This window comes from Haliaeetus albicilla, chromosome 10, assembly GCF_947461875.1.
Source record: "Haliaeetus albicilla chromosome 10, bHalAlb1.1, whole genome shotgun sequence".
NCBI classification, from domain to species: domain Eukaryota; kingdom Metazoa; phylum Chordata; class Aves; order Accipitriformes; family Accipitridae; genus Haliaeetus; species Haliaeetus albicilla.
This window is the reverse complement of record NC_091492.1, coordinates 373,090-396,925: the sequence shown is the minus strand read 5'-3', so window position 1 is coordinate 396,925 and position 23,836 is coordinate 373,090. Positions and strand designations below refer to the sequence as shown.

The window sequence follows — 23,836 nt, the reverse complement described above, 5'->3', positions numbered from 1 at the left end:
CGTTTGTGTGTGGTTGCAGTGACTTTGGGTATAACACCCTAAAGAGCATGCTAGAGACCCATGACTCAAAACAAGCATCTTTCTCTCCCCTTGGAAGTTGCTGTGCTCACCTTTTTCTCCATTACTGCTCATCTCTAAAATATCATCTGTTGACAAACGAAAAAGAGTTAAATCTCCCTGTATTTGTTGAGTTCTGGCCTTTCCAAAGATCATCCACTCTCTTGGGGTCAAGATCCTTTTTTCCATGAGAGTAGCAGAGGGGATTACCTTGTAGCATGGTTGCTGATGTCCATGTCAGACCGTCCTATCAGAGAGCAGAAAAGATCAGAGTAAGTTTTTTGGAATCTGGAAAAGCTTTCTGGTGGGAGTTAGGGCCTCTGCAAGGGTTTTTTGCAGTTACAGAACTCTTCCAACGACTCCCAAAGCAAAAGTAAAATTATTCTTGACTATAGTCGTAAGATAAGTCATTGTAATTAAACCATTTTTAAAAATAGTTGCTATTAGAAATTCTTCTGTTCAGGGCTGCTGCCCATTCCTGCTCCTTGAATCTAGTCCTAGCTACATGCCTGAAGGGCATCTTTGCATGCCAGGACTTTTTCACGTGATACTTCTGTTCTTACCAAAGATCTCGTTTCAGAGGCCAGAACTAGGCCAAGAGGATCTCTCTGGCAAATTATATTGTCAGCCTATCACAGATAGCTCTGTGCTGTTTACTCAGTACCCCAAATTTATAACAAGATCTAAAATCACTTTTTTGCACTTCAGTCTATATTGTTGCTTTTATTTTTCTCCGAAGACCAGTATGTGTCCTGAGGAGATGGGGCTACGTACTATGAATGCTAAAAGCCATCAGTGACTGCCTAGACAGGGCTAAGCTATTTAGAAAGTCAAACAGACTATTTGTGGCCTTTAGATAAAGCTCCAAAGGTCAGGCCATCTCAGCTCAAAGCCTGTCGAAGCAGATAAGGCTGTGCATCCAGGAATGTTATGAATTACCCGCTGCTCCTGCGCTTGAACCTCTCAGGGACTGTTCAACTAGGGAACATCAGTTTCAATGGCATCTATCCATAATATGCCCTTATCTGAAATCTATAAGGCTGCTGTGTGGAGGCTCACTTCATACACTTCATACCTTCACCAATCACTATTGTCTCGATACTGCATCGGGAGCAGGTTTCAGAAGGGCTTTGCATCAGCCACCGCTGAATTCTCCCGGCTCTTGGCTGCCCTCCTCCCAGCCCTCCTGCCGGGCTCCTTCGCCAGGCTGGCCCCTGCAGAGCCACGGCGGCTTTGTCTCCTGCCCTTGGCTCGGGAGGCCAGCGCCGGGTGCGGGTTCCCAGCGTCAGTGGATGAATGCAGCGCTGTAGACAAATGAGCTGTTTATACCAGGGTGTAGTGCAGCCAGGTTTCGGAGAGTGCTTCGCTCCCCTTAGCTGCCAGCTGCTACTCAGAGCACGATGCTGCAAGAAAGCGGTTCCTGTGCTGTATGCTGAGAAGCGTGGATTCCCTTTGGGCTACACCAACTTTACAGGGCATGGTTCAGTGACAGGCTCTTGTGATGCAACTGTGCAGGCAGCAGTCTGGGGCTTGGGGTCCAGAAGCTTGAGGAGCACGTGTGTCTGCACAGAATTTACATCTTGTGCTCCCTCCATCAGCCTCTGCCGCCGGTCCTGCCATCAGCTTTGGCTGAGGCCCCGGGTATCAGGCTGCCTGCTAGCGGCAGGGATGAGATGCTTGAGGATGCCTACACTTGTTCCTCAGGATCAATTATGATGATTTAAGACCTCACCAGGATAAAGGAGGCAGCTGCAGCTCAGACAGAGCTGTTGGCCCCAGTCCCTAGCTGTGTTTGAGTCCCTTTTACGCTGCCTTCGCAAGGCAAAGGAGCCCTGTGCATAGCCATTTCCCTGCTGGCATGCTTCCCCTTGGAAAAGACTTTAAGTTGCCACCATGCCCTGAATAATCCCCAAAAGGGGCAGTTTCTGCTCTTCTCTCTCCTCTCCTCTCCTCTCCCCTCCTCTCCTTTCCCCTCCTCTCTCCTCTCACTGGATGTATCACAGAAGAGGTACAACCTAAAATAGAAGTTACTGTGCCTCCATGGCTGATTCCTAGTTCTGCAACTGTTCATACCCAGGCTGCCTTTGAGCAGTTACCATCACAGCTTTGTTAATGACAGGTTAGATTTTGTTGAATGGTTTTGTGGCAGGGGTGGATCCTGCAGCCGGTTCCTGGCTCCAGAGCCACGGAGCATGTGGGGCTGCGCCAGCAGAACGTTAGAGCTTTGTATCATTTTTATTTTGCCTAAATGGCGCTGAGGGACATCCCAAGCAGAACGTTCCTTTTTAGGAGCACGTTCGCCAACTGCAGTGGACGTGACTAATGGACATGACTCCAGGAGCCACATTCCTCTTGCCCCCAACTACTATCAGCTGTGAGAGTCGAAATCGGCACCGGGGGACTGTGTTGTTACTGGCTATTCCTGCTGTTGGGAAGATGGGCAGACTTCACATTCCACCATTAATCCATCTCCTCTGTGAGGAAGCATCACTACGCTTTTAATTCCACCCAAAACACGATGTTCGTGCCGTGGGGGGATGTCTGAATACCATAAAAACTCTGAAATTACTCAGAAGCTGTGCACCCAAAGCCTCTTACATTGGAAGGAAGGAAGGGGTTGCATCAGAGGTTTGTGGATTCATGAACATCAGCCTAAAGGAGAAAATAACTTAGATTTAGCCTGTTCAGTTCTATTCAGTTGCTATGACCAGGGCTTTCTAATCTGTAGAGATTTTAACGAGATTGACAGATCTGGCATTACAGGCCTTTGGCATAGCGCTTTTCTTGTGCTGGCCAAGGACCAGTTAGTGCAGATGTAGGAAAAGTGTCTCCCCCTGACATCAGCTGCTGATCATCCGGGCATTTCAGAGGGGTCAGTAAAACAGCAGCAGTGCTGCCCACCCCGGGCAGCTGGTGGGTGTCCCCAGGAGAGATGCCATGTTCGGTGCTGCTGGGCAGCGTGGCCGAGCCGGCCGCAGGGGACAGGCTGAGAAGGCACGTCCCAACGGCACGGGGCCTCGGGGCGCGGGGAGCGGAGCGGTCGTCCCGGAGGAAGCGGGAGCAGACGGGCTCTCCAGCCCACGCCACCGCGGCACGAGAGCTCGGGACGGTCTCTGCCCCGGTGCAGAGGAGGCGGTGGTGCAGGGGCAGTGGTGGGGTGGCCCGGGGTCACCCCGCCTTGTGCTTTCTGGCTGCCCAGCGCCGAGTGATTGCTCACCTCTCTCTCCTCCCTCTTGCAGCTTTAACTTCTCCCAAACCCAACCTGATGGGCCTGCCCAGCACAAGCGTCCCTTCGCCCGGCCTCCCCACCTCTGGATTACCAAATAAGCAGCCCCCGGCCGCGCTGAGCTCGCCCACCCCGGCACAAGCCACGGCGGCCGTGGCCCCGCAGCAGCCGCCAGCGACGACCCCGCAGCCGCAGCCGCAGCAGCCGCCCCCGCCGCAGCGCAAGGAGAAGGAGAGCGAGAAGGCAAAAGAGAAGGAGAAGGCACCCAAGGGGAAGGGGGACCCACTGCCAGGGCCCAAGAAGGAGAAGGGGGAGGCGTCGGCGGGCGCCCTGTCGGCCCCGCTGCCCGCCATGGAGTACGCGGTGGAGCCCGCCCAGCTGCAGGCGCTGCAGGCCGCCCTGAATTCAGACCCCACCACCTTGCTGACGAGCCAGTTCCTTCCCTACTTCGTCCCCGGCTTTTCCCCCTACTACGCCCCGCAGATCCCCGGCGCCCTGCAGAGCGGGTACCTGCAGCCCATGTACGGGATGGAGGGGCTCTTCCCCTACAGCCCCGCGCTGTCGCAGGCGCTGCTGGGGCTGTCCCCCGGCTCCCTGCTGCAGCAGTACCAGCAATACCAGCAGAGTCTGCAGGAGGCATTGCAGCAGCAGCAGCGGCAGGCGCAGCAGCAGCAGCAGCAGCAGCAGCAGCAGCAGCAGAAAGCGCAGCAGCCCAAAGGAAGCCAAACCCCCGTCCCCGCGGGGGCTGCCACCCCGGACAAAGACCCTGCCAAAGAACCCCCCAAGCAAGAAGAGCAGAAAAACGCACCCCGCGAGGTGTCCCCCCTCCTGCCCAAACCCCAAGAAGAGCCCGAAGCGGAAGGCAAGGGCGCGGACTCCCTCTGCGACCCCTTCATCGTCCCGAAGGTGCAGTACAAGCTGGTCTGCCGCAAGTGCCAGGCGGGCTTCGGCGACCAGGAGGCGGCCAGCGACCACCTGAAGTCCTTCTGCTTCTTCGGCCAGTCCGTGGCGAACCTGCAAGAGATGGTGCTTCACGTGCCCACCGGCAGCGGCCAGGGCAGCGGCTCGTACCAGTGCGTGGCGTGCGAGAGCACGGTGTGTGGGGACGAAGCCCTCAGTCAGCATCTCGAGTCAGCCCCGCACAAACACCGAACAATCACAAGAGCAGCAAGAAACGCCAAAGAGCACCCCAGTCTATTACCTCACTCTGCCTGCCCCCCCGACCCCAGCACCGCATCTACCTCGCAGTCGGCCGCTCACTCAAACGACAGCCCCCCGCCCCCCCGGCCCCCCCCGGCTTCCCCCCACGCCTCCAGAAAGCCCTGGCCCCCGGCGGCCCCCCGCGCCCCGCCGGGGAAGCCGCCGCCGCCGCCTTTCCCTCCTCTCTCCTCATCTTCAACGGTTACCTCAAGTTCATGCAGCACCTCAGGGGTTCAGCCCTCGATGCCAACAGACGACTATTCGGAGGAGTCTGACACGGATCTTAGCCAAAAGTCAGATGGACCGGCGAGCCCGGCGGAGGGGCCCCGGGACCCCGGCTGCCCTAAGGACAGTGGTCTAGCTAGCGTAGGAATGGACACCTTCAGATTGTAAGCTTTGAAGATGAACAATGAAAATGAATTTAAATAAAAAAGTTAATAACAAACCAATTTCAAAAATAGACTAACTGCAATTCCAAAGCTTCTAACCAAAAAAAGAAAAAAGAAAAAAGAAAAAGCGTGGGTTGTTTTCCCATATAACGATGCCGGTGGGTTTTACATTTCTTTTTTCCTTTCCTTTTAATAAAATAAAACTTAAAAAAGAAAAAAAAAAATCTGTTACATTTGTCCTTTCGAAGGTACTGTTGGTCTGGGAGACGAAAGCCCGTGCTGCCTCCTTACTGTCTTCGGAGCTTGAGCCCCTTGTATATTGCCCCTTTTCAATAACGCCCCACGTCGATAGCACAGCAGAGGCCGGCATGCACTGTATGGGAAAGCAGCCCACCTTGTTACAGTTTTAAATTTCTTGCTATCTTAGCATTCAGATACCAATGGCTTGCTAAAAGAAAAAAGAAATGTAATGTCTTTTTATTCTCAGGTCAATCGCTCACACTTTGTTCTGTTTTCAGAATCATTGTTTTATATATATATATATATAATTTCTTTCGTTTGTTTTGGGGTTTTTGTTTTGTTTCGTTTCGTTTTCGTTCCAGAAAAGGATTTTTTTTTTTCTTTTTTTTTTTTTTTTTTTTGTTAATTTAAAATGGGCAGAAAGTATTCAAGAGAAAAACAATGTGAACTGCTTTAGCTTTTCGGGGATTTTAAGGGTAGCTTTTCTGCTGAAGCCAATTTCAAGGGGAAAAGTTAAGCACTCCCACTTTTCAGAAAAAAAAAAAAAAACCCACACAAAGAGTGTTGAGGACTCGGAGCTTAAAAAATAAGTTTTAAAACAACTGACTTTCTGTATTTATGATAGATATGACCATTTTTGGTGTTGAGTAGATTGTTGCATTGGAAATGAACTGAAGCAGTATGGTAGATTTAAAAGAAAAAACCCTTTTGTGTACATTTAGCTTTTGTATGGTCCAGCTGACGGCTTCTCATTTGATGTTGTCTTGTTCATTCCTAGCCAGATAGATTGCAATCCATTGACTCGCCTAAGCTTTTCTCCCCTTTGTACCTTTACTCCCCATTCCCCCATCCTGTAATCTTCCACTTATGGTCGCTACCTTCATTTCTTAGAGGGTGGTTGCATAATTATTTTATAAAAACTAAAGAAAGAAGTTCAAAGGGTTTTGGGGGGTCAGTAGGATCCCTTGCAGAATATTTTTTGTTGGGGGTTTGAAACTTTTTAAGGCGTATACATACGATTTACCTATGTCTGTTACCCTTGTGCACTTATCTCTTATTTTCCATTTCTCCTTTTTTTTTTCTTTTTCTTCCCCTCTTCTTTTCCTCATTTTGTAAATGCTTCAAAGACTCTGTTCCTGAACTATAAGCATTTGTTTCTGTTTGTGTAATTAGGCTGCACTCTGTTCCTTCCTTTAAAAAACGTTTTTGTTACATTTTTTTTTCTCTAAAGAAAATTCATGCTTTAAATAAAATCCAAAGACATACCCTTTCACCACTGGTGCAGAATGAGCAAAAAGGATTCTTTTTACTTGAGAATTTGTTTCTGATTTAAACAAACAAGTCTAAGTTTAAATAAAGAATAAAAAAAGTACCCAGGTTGTTATCTGTGCTTCTTCTGCAAGCAGAGAGACAACTCTTAGCGAAAACCCAGCGCACCAAAAGGCAGGTTTCTCTTTCCAAGTTCTCTCCCGTGGTAGGCAGGCGGAGCGGCGAGTGCCACGGCTCAGAGCCACGTGCGGGCAGTGCCAGGCTCTGGCGTCCCCGTCCAGCTCCGCACCCCTGCTCGTGGGAACACGCAGACGCACGCACGCACGCACGCATCTCTTACGGTCCGGACTTTGAAAGGAAAACTTTGTGCTGCTAAAATGTAGATTTTGGAGACAAATAGATGCTTGCTGTTTCACTTCTGTAGCCAAATGTCAACAGAAACAATCTCCTCCCCCCCCACCCCCGTTTCCTCTGCCCCGAAAGTGCGAGAGCCTTCTCCCCGTCATCTTCATCCTCCTCCTGCTTCAAAAGGGAACTTCGAAGACTGTGAACGCAGGTTCCTCCCGCTGCCTCCGGGCTTCTCCTCCCCGTGCTGAAGCCGCTCGTCGACTCCGCGAGAGACTGGAGCATTCGAGAGACGAACGTGGGGTTCATTTTCTAGCGGGACGCTTTTATTTTTATGGATTTTTGGTTTTAGTTCGATGAAAGACTAGATCCTGAACTGTTGTACATATTTCTAACTAGGCTAATGCACAGTGCAAATTCCTTTTTTAATTGTTTTTTAAGTAGACGATACTAAAGAGAGTACCATCTAATATTCCTACCAGTACCCAGTTGTAGCATAAGGTGTCAAAAACGGAAACAAGTACACAAAAAGCGTTCGCTGTTTTAACAAACGGTTTTCTTTTAACAGAAGTTCTTGTATTTCTCCCCGTGTTTGAGATGAACATTTTTTAAATTCTAAAGTTGTACAGTTTTTGTTTTCCATTATTTTATCTTGTTTGTAATTCTATGAAATATATATATATATATATTTTTTGCCATTTAACTGTTGTATGTTACTCTGTCTGTATCATATAGAAATTTTTTTGTTTGTTTTGTTTTTGATTCTCTATGTGATACGAGTTAACAATTTAACACTAGCTTTATCTGTCAAATTCCGCAAGGTCTCTTTTGGAAATCCTTTTGTTTTGTCTCGTTTTGTTTCGGTTTTTTAATTATATTGCTTGGTCATAGTGCAATTTCTCTCTCCTTCTTCCCCCTCCTCCTTCCCACCCACTAAAAGGTTTTATAAATTCATTTCCTTGTATTTTTTCTAAACGTTTCTAGAGACTTCCAGTGCGAGGTTGCCGCCTCCTCTTGCAGCCGGGCTGCCCCGGGGCCGGTGCTGGGACCCTCGTCCCCAGCCCCGCCGGCCGCGCTGGGCCGGGCTGGACCGGGCCGGGGACCCCCCCAGCCCCGCCGGGACCCCCAGCCCCGCCAGCCCCAGCCTCGCGCCCCCCAGCCCGCCCGGCCGCCCCGGGAGGGAGCGGGAGCGACGTCGGGGCCCGGGAGCCTCCACGCGACCCCCCCGAGCCCACGCACGGCCTCTGGAGCGGGCGTCGGAGCGGGGCCGGGCACGGGGAAAGGATTTTGAACTTAGCATTGAGCGGGTTTCTGTTTTATTTTTAATAAAAAGCTTTTTTAAGTGGTGAAGATGGCCAAAGTTTCATACAGTTGAGAATAAAGAGAGGCGTAAGGGGTGTGTCGGGGCCGCCCGCGCCTGGGGGCAGGCGGGGGGGGCGAGGGAGGCGCTGACACAAGCCAACACACTCGCTGTTCGTGGAAATATATTTTACTTTTGAGAAAAAAAAAATTAAACTTTTAAATAGAAGCAGAAATTGGGTTGGTCGGTCGGTCGGTTGGTTCGTTTGTCGGCGCTGAGATACTGCCCACTGTGAAACACAAAGCTTTGACTATTTTTTTCGTTTTTATTTTTGGGGGGCGAGTTTGGGTAGAACAGAAAGCATAAATGAGGTGAAGAGGGATATGAACAGCCTTTGCAATGTACAAAAAATAGAGCAAGTGAAACCAAAAATGATGTTCTTGGTGTTTTTCTATAATGTAGTCTTGTTAGCTTTTTTTTGTTACTGTAACAATGCTGATCTCGAACTGTACCAAAATACATGGAGACTAACAGAAACAGAAACCACATGGAACTTTCAAAACTTTAAAAAATTTGTCACAAAAGACTTTGTTGTCATAGTTGAGTTGACTGTAGATGGTAATTGAATATACTCCTTTGGAAATATTTCATCACGTATGTTTCCTGCTCATTGTGATACATTAAAAAAAAAATGAGCAAAAGCTCTCGTCTCCGATGTCCCCGCTTGTGCAGTGCAGGGTCTGTGTCGGGGTGGGTGCGTGCCGTGCGGCTCGGCTCGGCTCAGCTCGGCTCGGCTCGGCGGGATGCGCGCATCCGCCCCAGCGTCCGCATCCCGCAGCAGGCGGGCGCTGCCACGGAGCCACGTGTCCGCACGCACGCGCCCTCGTGCACCGCCGCGGCGCAGGCGCCGGCACACGCGCGTCCGCGTCCCTCCCCGCAGGCGGGCGCCTGGGTGCCCGTCGGTGTGAGCGCGCCCGGGCTGATGCTGCGAATTAACATTAAAGTGGAAGTAATGAGCCAAGTAGCGCGATTCATGTTATGGCTTCGGGTTGCATTGTGTATGAAAAAGACATTATAAGTGCATTTAATTTTACTAAATGATTGTATAAGAATTCTGGGCACACTGCTGTAATTAATGGTTGAAGGGAAAGCATGATGCCTTTATGGGTTGAGGTCATCTTGAAACCTGTAAACTAGAAGTAAGTGAACTAAAATCGCCATCTGTTTTCTTCTACTGATCAAACCTAAAGGAGATGAAGGTAAGAAAGGTAAGTGGCTGACTCACTGCTCTTCCCTTTGCTTGCAGTGCCTCTTGAGCGGGGAGGATAACTTGATGAACTGCTGAGTGTTAAATACACAATTCTCTTACCAAAAATTGCCACTTGCAGCAGAAAATGCTTGAAATTCATTAATACGGACCACATCCAAAAGAGAGCCTTGGGGGCTACTGTTCATCTCTAATTTATAACTGCAGCAATAAATAATTTAAAAAAAAAAAAAAAGAACCAACCCAACATTGCAGGTGGGATGAGCAGTCTGTTTGGTACGTACGGGTGTCCTTGGCCGCTCTGCCACCTCCCTGACAGCGTGGGGCTTCCTCTCCCCCCCTGGGGAGTGGACGCCTGAGCTCTGCAGTGTCGTCCGGTTGGAGCAGAGGTCGTGGGGAAAAAATCTTGCCGCTAGCCAGGGAGTGGGAGCGGGAGCGTTCTTCAATTAATTGGGTCAGGACATTCACTTGCAAGCCAGTAAGTTTAATAATCAGGTTGCTGATGCACCTTCATGAGAAAAAAGGAAAACCAACACTCGTACTGATTCCGGCTCCAAAAATACATGAATTATGAAATAAAGCAGGTGAAAATTGCCAAACCCCTGATGACTTCTGGTGCTATGGCGTAACCAGACCAAGCCAGCCAGGCCCTGGCCCCAGTGTGGAGCCCTGAAAGACAAGATCCTGCGCTTTGGCAACTGAAATGGTGAGGATGATTGCACCCGAACACATTCTGCAACTCAGTACCCCAAAACTCTCCACGGGCTGGGCTGTCTGGTCCTGTCCCAGGCTCAGGTGTTGCTCTTCTGGTGTGAGCCTAAACAGGTGGGGATCTGGATTGCCTCTTAGCTGTTTGGGTTTTTTTTAAAGGGGAAAAAAAAATCCATTCTGTGTTTTCCACAAGCAGACGGGACTGCAGCAGTAATGGGGTCACCAGCGCAACCCTTCCACCGGTGTTTGCACTGTGCCGCGTTAATGACTTCACTGTTGTTCACAGACCTGCAGTTTTGTAAGTTTATTATGTAACGTTGCTGTTTATTCCTGGGTTGAATTCCAGTTTAAAACAGCTACGCTTGAGAAAGCACCTTTCTAACGCTCAGAAAGGTGTAAATGGCCTCTAGTAGCTGCACAAGCTGCAAACTAAAAACCTCTGCAAGAGCCTCTCTGCTCAGAGCAGTGCATCAGCGGAAATTGTGCAAACCTCTGACAGAAATAAAAAGGGTTTTCCATGCTGTGATTCTGGTAAGAGGAGACCGGGAGTGATTTTTTAATAACCTTTCACTGCCATCACCTAAAAGATAAGGAAAAGATTTAGCTCTTACAAGTACACTCTTACAGGCCAAAAAATACCTATTTATAAAAACAGAGCAGTGATCAGGTGTCCACTACAGACAGTAACCTTGCCAATGGGTTTGGAGCAGAGTTCCCCGCTGGAGGTGCCACTGCCCTTGGGTGCAGCCTGTGTGTTGCTGTCGTCGATGCAGCAGGAGCAGGGGCTTCGGCCAGCTGCCCCCGGGGGGGGTGGCCCAGGCGGTCCCCGTGTCACAGCCCAGCATGCGATGCCACGGGACGCCCGGCGTGTGCTGACACCAGAGGAGGAAACGCTGCTGGTCTCCCCATTGTTCCCAACCAGCTTTTCCACAGGGGATCCCACCTGGGCATACAGTGGAGGTGAGACTGGCACACGAGCCCTGCCAGCAGCCCGGGCACGGGGCCAGCATGGGCACTGGGTGCAGGAGCCGGACACCGGTGCAAACCACATCCCGCCTGACAGGCAGGTCCCTGCGGCACTCGGAGGCCACGGACGGAGGATGCCTTCGGAGATGCTCTCCCTCCTGCACCCGTTCCTGGCGCACAGCCCTGCCGGACGCCGCGGCAGCTGTGGGCTGCTCCGTGCCGGCGCTGAGCCACCCTGCTCCTGGGCTGCCCAGCCAGTGGCTGAGCCCTTCGCCCTGGCCCCGCGTCCCCTTGGGTGCAGCGCTGCCTCCAGGCAGCACCGTTGGCTCCAGGGGGGTGCCAGGGCGGGGGACAGGCACGGCGATGCCACCAGGCAGCCCAGTGTGCACACACAGGTCAGAGCTACAGACGGTCCGTTCCTGTGCCAGCAGCCATGGGTACCGGCTTCCCTCCCTCGCTGCCACCTCAATGCCGTGGCCAGTGCTGCCAGCTCCCCGGCATCCAGGTGAGGCATCAAGGACACATTTTTCAATGCCACCAAGTGACAGAAGAGCTGCATTCGTAAAGGTGTCCGGGGCATGAAGCGGCAGATCACTGGGACTAAAACAAGGCCAAAAGGAACCCCGAAACCTTGCCAGCTGCCGGCTTCCAGTGAGACCAGTTTTGCTCTGCGCTGTGGGACGCCTCCCTGCCATGTCCAGGTTTGCTGCAGGAGACCTGCTGCAGCACAGGGCAAGTTCAGTCCGTGAGGCAGCCGGCCCTGCAGCCCCCGCTGTGGTCACAGAAGCCCACGGGGAGCTCGGGCTGGGCACAGGCCCCCTCTCCTGAGACCAGCGGCTGCAGCCACGTCGCTTTTCCAGCCAGGCCTCTGCTGAACCGAGCAGGGTCCCACGTTAACATCTTTGCTAAATGACATCTGAAGTCTGCTAAGAGAGCCGACTTCTCTAATGCAGATGGATGCTCTGAGAAACTGCCACCAGGCTCAGGCTGTGCCAGCAGTGGTGAAGGGTTAACTCCATCAGCGCTTAAACTACAAATGTGGAGCCCATTCTCTCCTCCAAGCTCGTTAACAATGTACACCTGATGATCTAAAGCACTAGAGAGTCATTTTAATTAACGCTCTGCCAGAGGGGATGTGGTGAAGACACTGATTTCACTCCAATGACTTTCTATTTTGGTATATTGCAGAATCGGTGCATTAGTTCCCCGGGCTGATGTGGTGAGCTAATCCAACTACAGCGGCGTGGGCACTGCCTCCGCTCGGCTCCGCAGGCGGCAGCTCAGCGCAGAGGTGCTGGCACCATCCGCGGGTCGAGGACGCGGCTCCTTGGCAGGGCTACACAGGGCTGGCTCTGGCGGCTGGTCCCCCCTACCCACCGGCAGGGCGCAGGTGGCAGTGGCTCGGTGGCACCGCAGAAAAGACAGACAAAGCCCCGCACCCACGGGGGTCCTTCCATGTGCCTGCCGGGGCCAGGAGTGGGACCGCTGGGCTGGGGGGCACCGGTCCATGCCCGCCGTCCCGCCCAGCCGCAGCAGCCGCGGCCGCCCCAAGGGAAGGCACCAGCCCGAGCTGCGGAGGAGCTGCAGCCGGCGGTGCTCCGAGTCTCCCGCGGCCTCTGCGGTGATGGAAGAGAGACTTCACACTGCGCCCCAGAGAAAAGATAGCAGTACCTATAAATGGTATTGTGCTGTTGGTTAGATGGTAGCATGATGTTACTTAATTAATGTTTTAATACCCTAGGCATCTTCTGTGCCGTATAATTCATATCGATTCAGCTGTGAGCATGTTCAGTTAAAAAGACTCTCTTTCCTAAGCAAACTTTCAATTATATTGAATTGTCACAGCAAAAAAGGGCCTTTTCTCAGCATGGGGGAGGGGATTCTCTGCCAAACCACTGCCGGCTGGGCTGGGCACACACGTGCAGATACGCACACACGTGCACATGCACAGAGCCACCGGTGCCAACCCCAGCGATGCTGCACTGCTGGGTGTCACCATCCCTGGTCCACGGGGTTTCCTCCTGCCTGTGTCCAGGCAGAGCAGCCCGTCCCCTCCAGCTGCTGCTGGGCTGGCACCAGTGGGGGCTGGCACCGGTGGGGGCTGGCCCCAGCCCTGTGCCACCACCCTGGCGTGCCTGGGCACACGCAATGCAAGAAGCAGCTCTTGCAGGGCTGGCCAGGCTCTAGCTGCAGCCAGCAGCCGTGTGCCCTGCGGCCGGGGGCCTGTCCTCCCCACATGCAGGGCCAGGCTGCGGACCCCTGGCTGCCCGCCACGCGACGTGGGCCTGTGGGTCACCGGGGCCTTGCTGCTCCCCAGCCAGCCCGCTGCCATGGCAGGGAGCCGACCAGGGACTGAAGGAGGGGCTGGAGCTTGCGTGGGTTTGAGTCGTGGCTTTGGGGATCACCGGTGTTTTCTGAACTTTTGCTAGTTTGGTCTCTGTGTCCTATTTTGCAGGGTCCTGCACACGTGGGGCAGGTGGGCTTCCTGGAGAAGGTGTGCCCAGTTGTTCCCCCCTTTCCCACGGGTTTTCAGGAGCATCCTCCAACGCGCTCCTGTCTCCAGAGGTGGTGGGTCTCAGCTGGAAGCAGGTCAGTAGGGGGTAAACCCTGCCATGGCCAAGGCACGGGGCAGCTCTCTGGCACCCCTTGATGCCGCCGCACTGGCGAGCCAGGCACACCAGGGGTTGGAGGGAGGTTAAAGCCAAATCAAAATTGACAGAAAATTATTAGCAGGGCAGAGACAAGGAAAAGCCCCCCTTCCTCCCGTAATCAGGTTAATGTGTGCGCAGAATGCTGAGTGTTTTGGCAAAGCAGCGCCTTTTCTTTTTTAAGCAGAAATTCACTTTCCATTATGTGAAGCTGTATCCCTCCTGCTCCATGCAGTGCCTTTGATCAGTGCACATGGTGGGGGAGAAGGACTCGGGATATGACCAGCCTGACCGCGTGTCCCTCGGCCCTGCTGTGCCCCGGTGAGCAGCAGCTGGAAGGGATTCCCCTGTGTGCCCGTGGTGAGGGACAGCCCAGGGGACGGATCCCTTCCCCTGGGGCACCCCTGGCCCCCAGGGCGGTCACAAACCTCACAGCAATGGGCACACAGGCCATGTAGCATCAGGGGATGCAGGCATTGGCGGGGGGGGCCGTGGTGCCCCACACAGGAGCGAGACCATGCATTAGGGGCCTCGCCTCATGCTTGCAGGGCTACATGGGGCTGGGATTCGGCTCTGGGCATGCCGGCAGCTTCTGGAGGGAATGCCACAAAGGTCCTGCATGCCAAGGCAGCTTCGCCATGCTGGGGCACAGGGCTGTGCCAGGGCAGGGGGCCGCGTGTGTGGATGCCGCACTCGGGGCCAGGGCAGCAGTGGGGCTCGCTGACGCTGCAGGGACTTGTGGTCCGGCCCCAGCCACGCCTGGGACCCTGTCACAGCAAACGGGGCTCCTGGCCGAGCAGCCGGGAGGTGCACCGTGGACCCACCACCCTTAACAGCACCGTGCACGGCAGCTCCAGCCCCGAGTGCAGCGGGGTGGGTCGCGGCTGGGTGCAGCATCCCCTCTCGCTGCGCTGGTGAGCCCTGCCTGCCCGTGTCCTGCTGTGGTGCTCCCAGGGGCACAGCTCCATCGCAGCTGGTTCGGGACCTGCCGTGCTGGACGGGGGCACGCTGACCCTGCAAGTGCGGGACCACGGCTGTGCATGAGGCTGGATGGCACAAATATCACAGCCCAGCCTTGCTGGGGACCCACACATCCCTCCACTGTGCTGGCTGCCTCCCCGGCTCACTCTGCTTCTTTGGGCTCCTCCTGATTTCCAGTGGCACGGTGAACAGTGTCCCACAGCAGTCTGGCCCCATGTTGTGCCGCGAGTTTTCCCACAGCTGCGATGGCGCAGAAAGGTCCCTGGCACAAACCCAGCAGGTTCCCCTGGATCCCATCAGCAGCCTTCCCACCCGGACCATGCAAGTTAAAGCAGATCTCAGTGCTCTGCTCCTGAGAAAGCGTGTCCCCTCCTCACAGAAGGGGGGACGCAAGGTGAAAATGTTCCATGCCCACATTCTGCCCGCCAGTGCGCTCCGAAGCCCAGGATCTGTCTCCGTACACTCAGCATCAGTGGCTCTGTCCCTCCACAGTTGCCCCCTTGCCCTGTGGGGCCATGGGGAGGGTGTGGGGTGAGCAGAGGCAAAGCAGCCCCGGCACATCTGCTGCAGCGATGCCTCTGCACCTCCGCAGGACAGGTTGGGAGAGCAGCTCGGTGCACCACCACCCCTGCCAGCGCGATGGAGCCGCACTCATCGGCCCCTGCGGAAGCGGTGCAGGGAGGTGCTGGCAAAATATTTCAGGATATATGTTTGCTTTCTGCAACAGAAGAGCACCTTGACATTCTGGAAGGATAAAACGTGTCTGCGAGCAGAGCACCATGGTGCGTCAAATCAGCCGCGTGCGTCGTGGCAGCAGGCAGCTGCCAGCTTTGTCACCAGCCCCTGCCACAGTGCCGCAGCCCTCAGGGCCGTCCCTCGTCCCCCCAGCCCCGCTGAGCCTGTCATCCCCAGGATGGGGGGACATGAAGGCTGCTCCCCGCACAGGCTATCCTTCTACTAGGGAGGCTTTATTAAAGATTTCTGTCCCCCCTTTTTTTTTTTTTTTGAAATAATGAGGCAAAGATAAAAATTCTGTATTTTCATTACTCCCTATTTTCACAGCCCGCTGAACAAAAACACAAAGCGCTTCTCCTGCTGCCCCTTGCTCCCTGGACCTGCCTTTTTTCTCCTGCGGAGTTCAAATTAAAGAAAGGCGAAAATTGAAGCTGTTGTACGCAAGGCGATTGCAACATGCATATTTGATTTTTATGATGGATCTAAATTGCTGAATAAGGCCGTGGAACAAAGGGAGACTGCGGCTTCCTGCCCATCACAGCCAGCCAGCCACTGCAGAACAAAAGCGCCAGCCATTAGGGGCTCAGCAGGGAGACACATTATATAAATGACTTTGTTTCTCTGCCCCTTCCCCCCCACGGGGTGCTCTGGACGGGGCTGGGGGGCTCCTGATTTGCACATCCCAGGGAGAGCGCAGCGCGGATGCGGGGACCCCAGCTCGCCCAGCACACGCGGCCGGCCCCGCCGGGGTGGGGGGTCCAGCCACCCCACCCTGGGTCCTGCCGCCAGTGGGACATGGGTGAGCCTCATCCTGCGGGGCGGCAGGCAGGGCGCAGCTGCGGGGAGGCCGCCGGCGCTGGGGGATGCTCCGCAGAGACCCTTCAGCAGCCGCCACCCTCGAAGGCGTGCGGTAACTCGGCGTGGGGCCGAGGCCGCGCTGTCCCCTTCCTCTAGTGCCACGTGGCGATGGGGAACGAAGAGCGGCAGGGCTGCGTCCCTCGCCCCACTGCCCCTCCTGCGCCGCTGGCGGGTGCCGGTGCTGGCCGGTGGCCCTGGGCACGCTCCCCCTGGCGCTGCGGGGACTGTGGCCTCCGTGGTCCCCAGGCTCACCCAGGCTGCGGGATGGCCGTGCCGGCGCCTGAGCCTCCATCAGACCACGGTGGCCCTGGCACCACGGGGACGCCCCTCAGGCGTTTGGTGACGCGTGCCTCAACAGTGCCTTTTGCAGCACGGGCTGCGGCACTGTGTGGCGAGTGGCACGCAGGTGACGCTGGCCGCATGTCCCTTAGCAGGTCAGAGCCGCAGCTGGCCCACCGCAGCTCCCTCGGCCGAGCGTCGGTGCAGCACCAGCAGTGGGCGAGGACACCTGGGGAACGCCAGACAAGAGGGTCCCACAGGCGTCCTCGCCGCGCGGTGCAGCGCGTGCAGGCCGCTGAGCTGGGGGTGCCGGGCGCTGCGCTGCCCGGCGCGGCGCAGCACACCGGTGGGAGGAGGTGAGGCTGCGACCGGCGGGCGGGAGGGTTTGCACCCAGCTGGGGAACTACCGCTCCGGTCTCGCGCTCGCAGAAACTGCCTTTTGTGTTTGGGAAAAGGCATTTGTTAGGGAGGCTTCATGCAGAAGATCTGGGATTCCTCAGTCTGCAGCGGAAGGTACTTGACAAGGGCAGGATCTGGTTAGGATCAGACCAGGTCGGGGAACGGGTTTCCCGCTGGTTCCTCGAAGCCGCCGCTGAGAAGAGCTGGGTTCACGGCGGCAGTGCCGCGAGGGCTGCATGCGGCTCCCTACGGACACGGTGTCTCTGCACGGGTGGGCGCATGTACCGGCCTGACACGCTTTGGCGGTCTGGGGACAACCCCCCGCCATGTGCCTGAGTGTTGGGTGTTGCCAGAAACACCCGTGTCCCCGGCACAGCCCCCTGCTGTCCACAGCTCATGATGCCACAGGGGCACGACGGTGCACGACGGGGCACGACGGGGCATGACGGGGCACGAGGCTGCCCTTCCTGCCTGTCCCACACCCCAGGCGCGAGCCCAGGGATGCCCTGGGAGGATCCTGGCTACAGCCTGCATGTTGAGGCCACCGGCCTGTGAAACACCTTCCACCTGAGCCGAGGCGGACCCGAGGCGTTGCTGCAAATGGCTCCCTGAGTCCCGTGGGCACAGCAGAGGCCGGCCCGTGCTGTGCTGGTGTCCGGGAGGGCTTGGGAAGCAGCACTGTCCTGCGGCAGGGGAAGGGCTCGGGGCTGGGCTGGCGTTGGCCCCTGTCTTGCTGCGTGGGCTGTGCTGTGGGGTGCCAGAGGGCTGCTTGAACTCATCAACTCCTGCCGCAGATGTGACATACCGCTGGAGAAAAGAAAACAACCGGCCAGACTAAAAACATGCTTTCCTTCTCTAATGCATCCCCCAGGTCCTCTGCCCGTCATCTCCCCCTCTGCGCTGCACCAGGGAATTGCATGCTTCAGTAATAGTGTCCTAATGGATTTCCCCTACCCCCACGCCCGTGCTTTTGAGAGGGGGAAGGAAGGGCAGCGTGCCACCATGCCTGCTGCCTCTGGCCGAGCAGGGCAGCCAGCGCTCCTGGAGCTGCTGCCGGGGCAGTGGGCTCGCAGAGCCCACTACAGCCCCCAGCATCCCGCCCTCGTCCAGCACCACTCTCCGTCAGCTGCTGCAGACAGATGCGGCTGGAGGGGCTTGTGCCCCAGTTTTGCTGGGAGAGCATTGGCAAGACTGGCAGCGAGGGAACAGGGGTGGCCTGGGGAGGCTGTCCCAAGTAAAATCCTGGGCCGGCTGGGGAGGAGGTGGGAACGTCACTGCCCAGACAGACCAGAGGGATGCAGCTGCAGGGAAGCAGGCTTAGAGACTGGGAGAAAGCTGGGAGCAGCCTGAGCCAGAGGTGATGTGTTTAGCTCTTTAAAATTTGATTTCCATGACCTTTTTTGCTGCTGGCTGCTGCTCCCCCAGTGCCACTCCCAGCACTGGGTCAGGTTGTGCTTTCCCTGCTAAGGAGCTAAACTGAGATGCTGTGTGTAAGAAATGGGAAGTGACAAGATATGACCGAAGCATTGGAAATCAATCCAAACTAAATGTGCTTCTTAACTATAAGTGAACAGTTGAAAACAATCCTCTTTTATAGCCATGGAGATAAATACTCTGTTTTTATTAGGAAAAAATTGCTTTGGACTGAATAAAGTCGTTTGATTAACAAGTCAAAGCAGATGGTTTATTGATGTTTCAGAAAGGAGTTTACAAGGTCTAGTGAAAAAAGAGACCCAGCTCTGAATTAACAAATTACCCTGGTATATGGGACATTGACAGTTCACTGCTAATAGATTTATGGGCTACTGCTGGGTGTTTCGTCCCCATTCGGTTTATTATGATAAAATATTGGGGCAAGGGTAACCTATAGCCTCATAGCAATATACTGTATCGACCCCTGACCCTGAGAACCTGACAGCAAACCTATATATTAGATTCTTAATTTGTCTTAATCTAACAGGATCGTCTTCCGTGCTGTAATTATTTTCCAAAGGCAACTGTGTGAGTGTGTGTGAGAGATGCAGGTGAAGGTGGATCACTTTGTCTATTGCACTGGACATACAGTTAAACTGCTGAGGACCTAAGAGATCACAGTAGGAACAATGCAGGAGCATCAATGTCCCGTGAAGCAGGACATGACATTGAGAAATAATAAAATTCCGAGGTGCTGTAAATTGCTCTCATAAAAAAATTTACCATGAGGCGCTAGCAGCATCTGGGAATTTGCACAGATCTTGACTGGAAATGCAGGGACTTGAAGAAAAGGTGCAACAGAGCTGTTCCTTTTTCTGAAAGTTGTCGCAATCTCTTTGCACCCCCCAAGCCCACGGCCACGGCTTTCCACAGGAGAGCAGTGTCCGGCAGGCAGCCAGAGGAGTGGTAGCTGATGCAGGCAGCTTTGAAGCCAGAGTGGCTGAGTCTTCATGTCTGATATTTCAGGATTAAAATGCAGTTATCGCATGCTTCTGTGTCAGAGTAGTAGTGTATTAGCTAACATTTTAGTCATGTGCATTGTCATCTTTCATACTTTGGGGCTAACACACTGGCTGTAATTATAGGCCAGTCTCAGTGCTCAGTGCGGTTGAATCAGGCTGGCTGCAGGTCAAGGAGTGCTCATTCTGTGCCTAAGCCCAGGTAAAAACTACTGACTCCCGAGAACACATTCAGTTTTCAAACACCCTCAGCCCAGAGTTACATGCAATTAATTGCACGCTATCTCCATCCACACTGCAGGCAGGCACTGCCAGCCACTCCGTCATGGGCCTGGACAGGCAGAGTGGTGCTCAGACCTGCCAGTCAAAATGTCGGTGATGAGAAGCAGGAAGACAGTTGCCAAACTCTCCTCCATTTGCTGAAGCAATTAGTTCTGAGCACGTTATGTGAAACCTTTACTTCCTCCTCTTCTTTGTTACCTGTGTTAGTTTACATATGGCACTTCTGGTGCCAGAGTGTGCCTACCTGAGCTGCCCTCTGCGACGGCTGCTCATTCAGATGAGACAATTAGGGGATGCTGTAGCTTGGGACTTGCAGTTTTTTGTGCCCAAACAGGGTAGTTTTGGTGCCTGGATTCAGGACCACAGAGACCATGCAAGAACATGCCTTGGTTTGTGCCTGTTCCCCCCAGGCACTGTCCTGTCCACCCCGCAAGGCCTGGGGGAGAGGCAGGGCTGACGAGGGCCCCCTAAAAAGAGCTGGCAGGGGAGCACCGGGGCAAATGCTCCAGAGTCAGGGGCTGTGTTAATTCCCACCTACCCCCAGCCCTGCTAAGCAATATCTGCATGCATCCAAAGATGACATGGTGATGAATGGGGGACAAATGCGTCTTTTATTGCTTCCACCAGACACATGCGTTTTCTCTCTCTCTCTTTTTTTTTTAAAGGGACTGTCAGACCGCTGGATACAGGAATTCATATGATTTGTTCTGCAGCCATTTCTCCTTTCTCTCCTGTAATAGGATCTGCAGAAATAATTTAAAGAGCTGAAGGTAATTTAGTGTCTTCTTTACCTCTCTCCCCATACTTCCTATGAGTTCACCAGGTACCCTCTAGATGAACTAATCCTACTGTAAAATATTATTTCTAGGCTTTATTCATCTAATTTATTAACTGTCTGCAGCTTTATTTACCAGGTTCTGGATTAACTCTGAGACCAGTTACTATTCAGAGCTGCTGCTTGCTTCATTGCTGTCTTTCATTCTGTTTATCTTTTCTTTGTAGAGGAGGGGCTCAAACATACACAAACTGTCCTGAGGTTTAGCAGATATTCCAGGGAATCACAGGGCTGTATCTCATCTTCTCTAGTGTTACTGTCTCACACCTCATGGGAATCACAGCAAACTTTCTTCTACATGCCACTGCTCCCCAGGAAGCAGAAGGAAAATGAAAAAATCATTTTAATATTTTAATACTTGACTTTACAACTTTTAATCTCACTCCAAATGCAGGAGTACTGAAGGGGATGGAGTTGCTCTGATTTACATCAGTTGAGAGCTGGCCCCAAGCACCCACCTGTGATCATGGCCAGACCTGATAGCATAGCTGACACTGGGTGGTGAGTTTGGGGCTGTCAGACTGGATCTTGGTAGAAGAGCTGTAGTGCTGCTGTGGGAGCCAGCTGGGGAAGGCGGCAGCATTTCTCCATCCCTTATGAAGGTGCTTGCAAAGGTCCAGGGGCTTTTTGGGTGCTCTGGAAAGCTGAGAGTTCAGGTGAGGACAAACAGGTAAGTGGCTAGAAGAAGAAAATGGTGTGGAGTCCTTCAAAATAAGAATTGAGCTGGTTCACTGTAGGTGGCATGGCAGAAGTGGACCTGTGAGAAAGAGTGAAGCAGCATAGAGCAGTGGTCTCGCGTACAATTCACAGAATTTGGAAGTTACCAGAGCTGCCCTCCCCGTGCTTGCATGAGGGCCCTGCAGAACCGTCCTTTGCTGGGGCCTCTCGTGGGGAGGGACGGCTCAGTGTGTGTTGAAATGGCTGCAGCCAGAGCGCTTCCCCATCCGCACTGCTGCTCCAGGTACCTTGGAGTGATACAGCGGGGTCTCTGCTTGGCTGAGAAAGAAGAATCCACTAAACCTGCAGTGCAGAGATGTGATTGCTGTGGGCCAAAGCCAAGTGAGCTGAGCTCCAGAGACACGCATTTTAAGGAATTTGGGTTACGTCAGAGACAACGACGAAAGTGCCGTGCTTTGGCCCCGAAGTGTAATCAAACTCCCATGGGTCTGGCAGAGGTCCAGGACCTTGCTCCTTCTGGACGGTGTGTGGGCTGGGCTGCCTGTCCCGAGCACCCAGCACATCAAGCTCTGCAGTGTCCCACTGGCAACAAAAGCACGGTATTGGCATAAGCACTCCAGTTTTTAAATAGGCTTTATCTGTGGGGCTATTTGCAGATCCAGCCACTTCCCCTTGGAAATCCCAGTTTAAATAGGCAGTGCAGGCAGTGACCCCGGCTTTTCCGCACGGGCTGTGGCTGTGCCCCCTCTGCCAGGGCTGTGGGAGGCTCTGAGGGGCCTCCCCACCCAGGGAGCAAGTGTGGCCAGCCCTGGCCCCACGTGCCTGGCTGTGGGTGCTCTGCAGCACCCAGCTCCCACCTGCCTGGGGCTGGCCATGCATAGACCCGGTCCTCTCCATCTGCGCACATCCTCCGTGTGGGCCATGGTGCTCTTTTTTGCGCTGTTGCTTCTTGCATGATGCCCACTAGCACGTGGTATCTCACCGCTCCTCATCCCGCTAACACGTGGTATCCCACCACTCCCCATTGACCTGGGCCAGCACAACAGGGGAGCTCCAGCAGCCCTGGCCCATCAGCAGTGCCAAAGGGCGTACTCCAGAGACATTCACTGGGGAGGACTTTCCTCTCTAGGTCCAGTGTCTTTGTAACTTTTTATGGCCTCAGACTAATTTTTTCCCTCTGATCCAAGCTAGACAAATCTCAGCTGGAGCAGAGGGGCTGGCTGGGGCGTTCTCTCTAGAGAAGGGGCTGGCCAGAGGGCTGAGGCATCTCAGAGCCATGGCTTGTGAGGGAGTATTGATTCAGTGGGGATTATTGTGTTGAAATAATGCTTGTTAACTAATCCATGGTAACCCTCTGTGTAGACGGTCACAGGGAAATGTGCTGCAGCCATCTTTGCCGGGGGCTCAGTAGAAACACCTTTGTCTTGCCAGAGGTTCAGGCTGTGCATGTGGTTACCCCAGCTCAGTTGACACAGAGCAACCACTCCAGTCATGGGAAATTGATTACACTGCCTAATCAAGTCAAAGTATCACTTTAGCTGTATAATCAATGTATTCTTAAGAAAACATTTAAGACTTTTAAAAGTCATTATAAATACATGCTCTGAATTCACACCATCTTCGTGGGGCCTTGCAGCCTTGGTGGCTACCGCTCCTATGAGTTTCCTTTGCTTTAGCCATGTTTCACAGCTGGCATCCCACTTGGCTTGCAGCATGAGGGCTCACTGCCCTGGGCAGCAACCTCTCTGCATGCTGGCACCTGTGTAATGCAATGGAATCCTGACCCATGACAGGGGCCTTACATGCCACCAGAATGCAAGCCACAGTCACACCTGGAAAAAAAAAAAAAAAAAAACACCTCCATGCACTGATATAAAGTACTAGTATGTTTTCAGAAACAAAGCACTTAATGTTATTAAGGGGGTGTGGGTGGTGGGGTGGGTGTTTCTTTTACCTTTTTCTTTTTTTTTCCTTTTCTTTACTTTCAGAGAGTGGTACCACTGAAACATAAGGGCTGCTGTTGTTGGCATTAAAGTGGTTAACATGGTAGTCCTGAATGTAGTAGCCTAGCCTCACTATTAGTCTGTTCTTTTACTTCACCAGTTGTATATTGTCTAATTGTGATTTACTGCAAAATTTTCACATAAATTACTTTAATGGACTCTTTGTCTGGGCTACATTGCATGGTAGAGAGTGCTACAAGGTGTCATATGAACAAGGTTGTAGAAAGGATTGAAAAGACTACAAACTATTGTGTGAGCTGAGGAATAGCTTGCATTGTAAAGATGCAGACATGCAAGGGGCAGAGTTAAGGGCTGTGTGTACAGCCTTGACTTCATAGCTTTTCTTGAGTGTTTAACTGTACAACCCTGGTATTTTTGTAATTGAGTATTTTCTAATGGAGCTTGAGAGGATTTTGTTCAAAATGAAAAACAATAAGATTCTGGAGCACTACAGATGGGGCAGGGGGAGAAGTGCTCAAAGCATGGTCCTTCCTGAGCTGGCTTAAGCTCTGCCAAACCTTCCTGTCCTGCATAAATGAGTCAAGCGCTCATTCGCCTCTGCCTGTGCACACACTGCCAGCCTGCAGATTCACAGCTCTTTTGGCCACCACGCGAGACAAGCTCCCTCACACACCTTGCAGTGCTGCAGGGTCCCTGTGTGAAGCTGTCCAGCTGTGAGCACACATGGCACAAACAGGCTCCACCAGTAATCTCTTAAGAGACTGCTCAGCACTAG

General features: G+C 53.4%; 1 protein-coding gene across 3 annotated transcripts in view; it reads left to right on the top strand.

The window, feature by feature from the left end:
- The window catches only part of ZFHX3 (zinc finger homeobox 3), a 665,450-nt gene extending 657,770 nt beyond the window's left edge, over nucleotides 1–7,680 (top strand). For all 3 annotated transcript variants that reach the window (XM_069793179.1, XM_069793180.1, XM_069793182.1), the window contains one exon: nucleotides 3,297–7,680. In XM_069793179.1, coding sequence (XP_069649280.1) covers nucleotides 3,297–4,876 — 1,580 coding nt within the window. In that variant the 3' untranslated portion in view covers nucleotides 4,877–7,680. The remainder of the gene's footprint in view (nucleotides 1–3,296) is intronic.
- The last annotated feature ends 16,156 nt before the right edge of the window (nucleotides 7,681–23,836 follow it).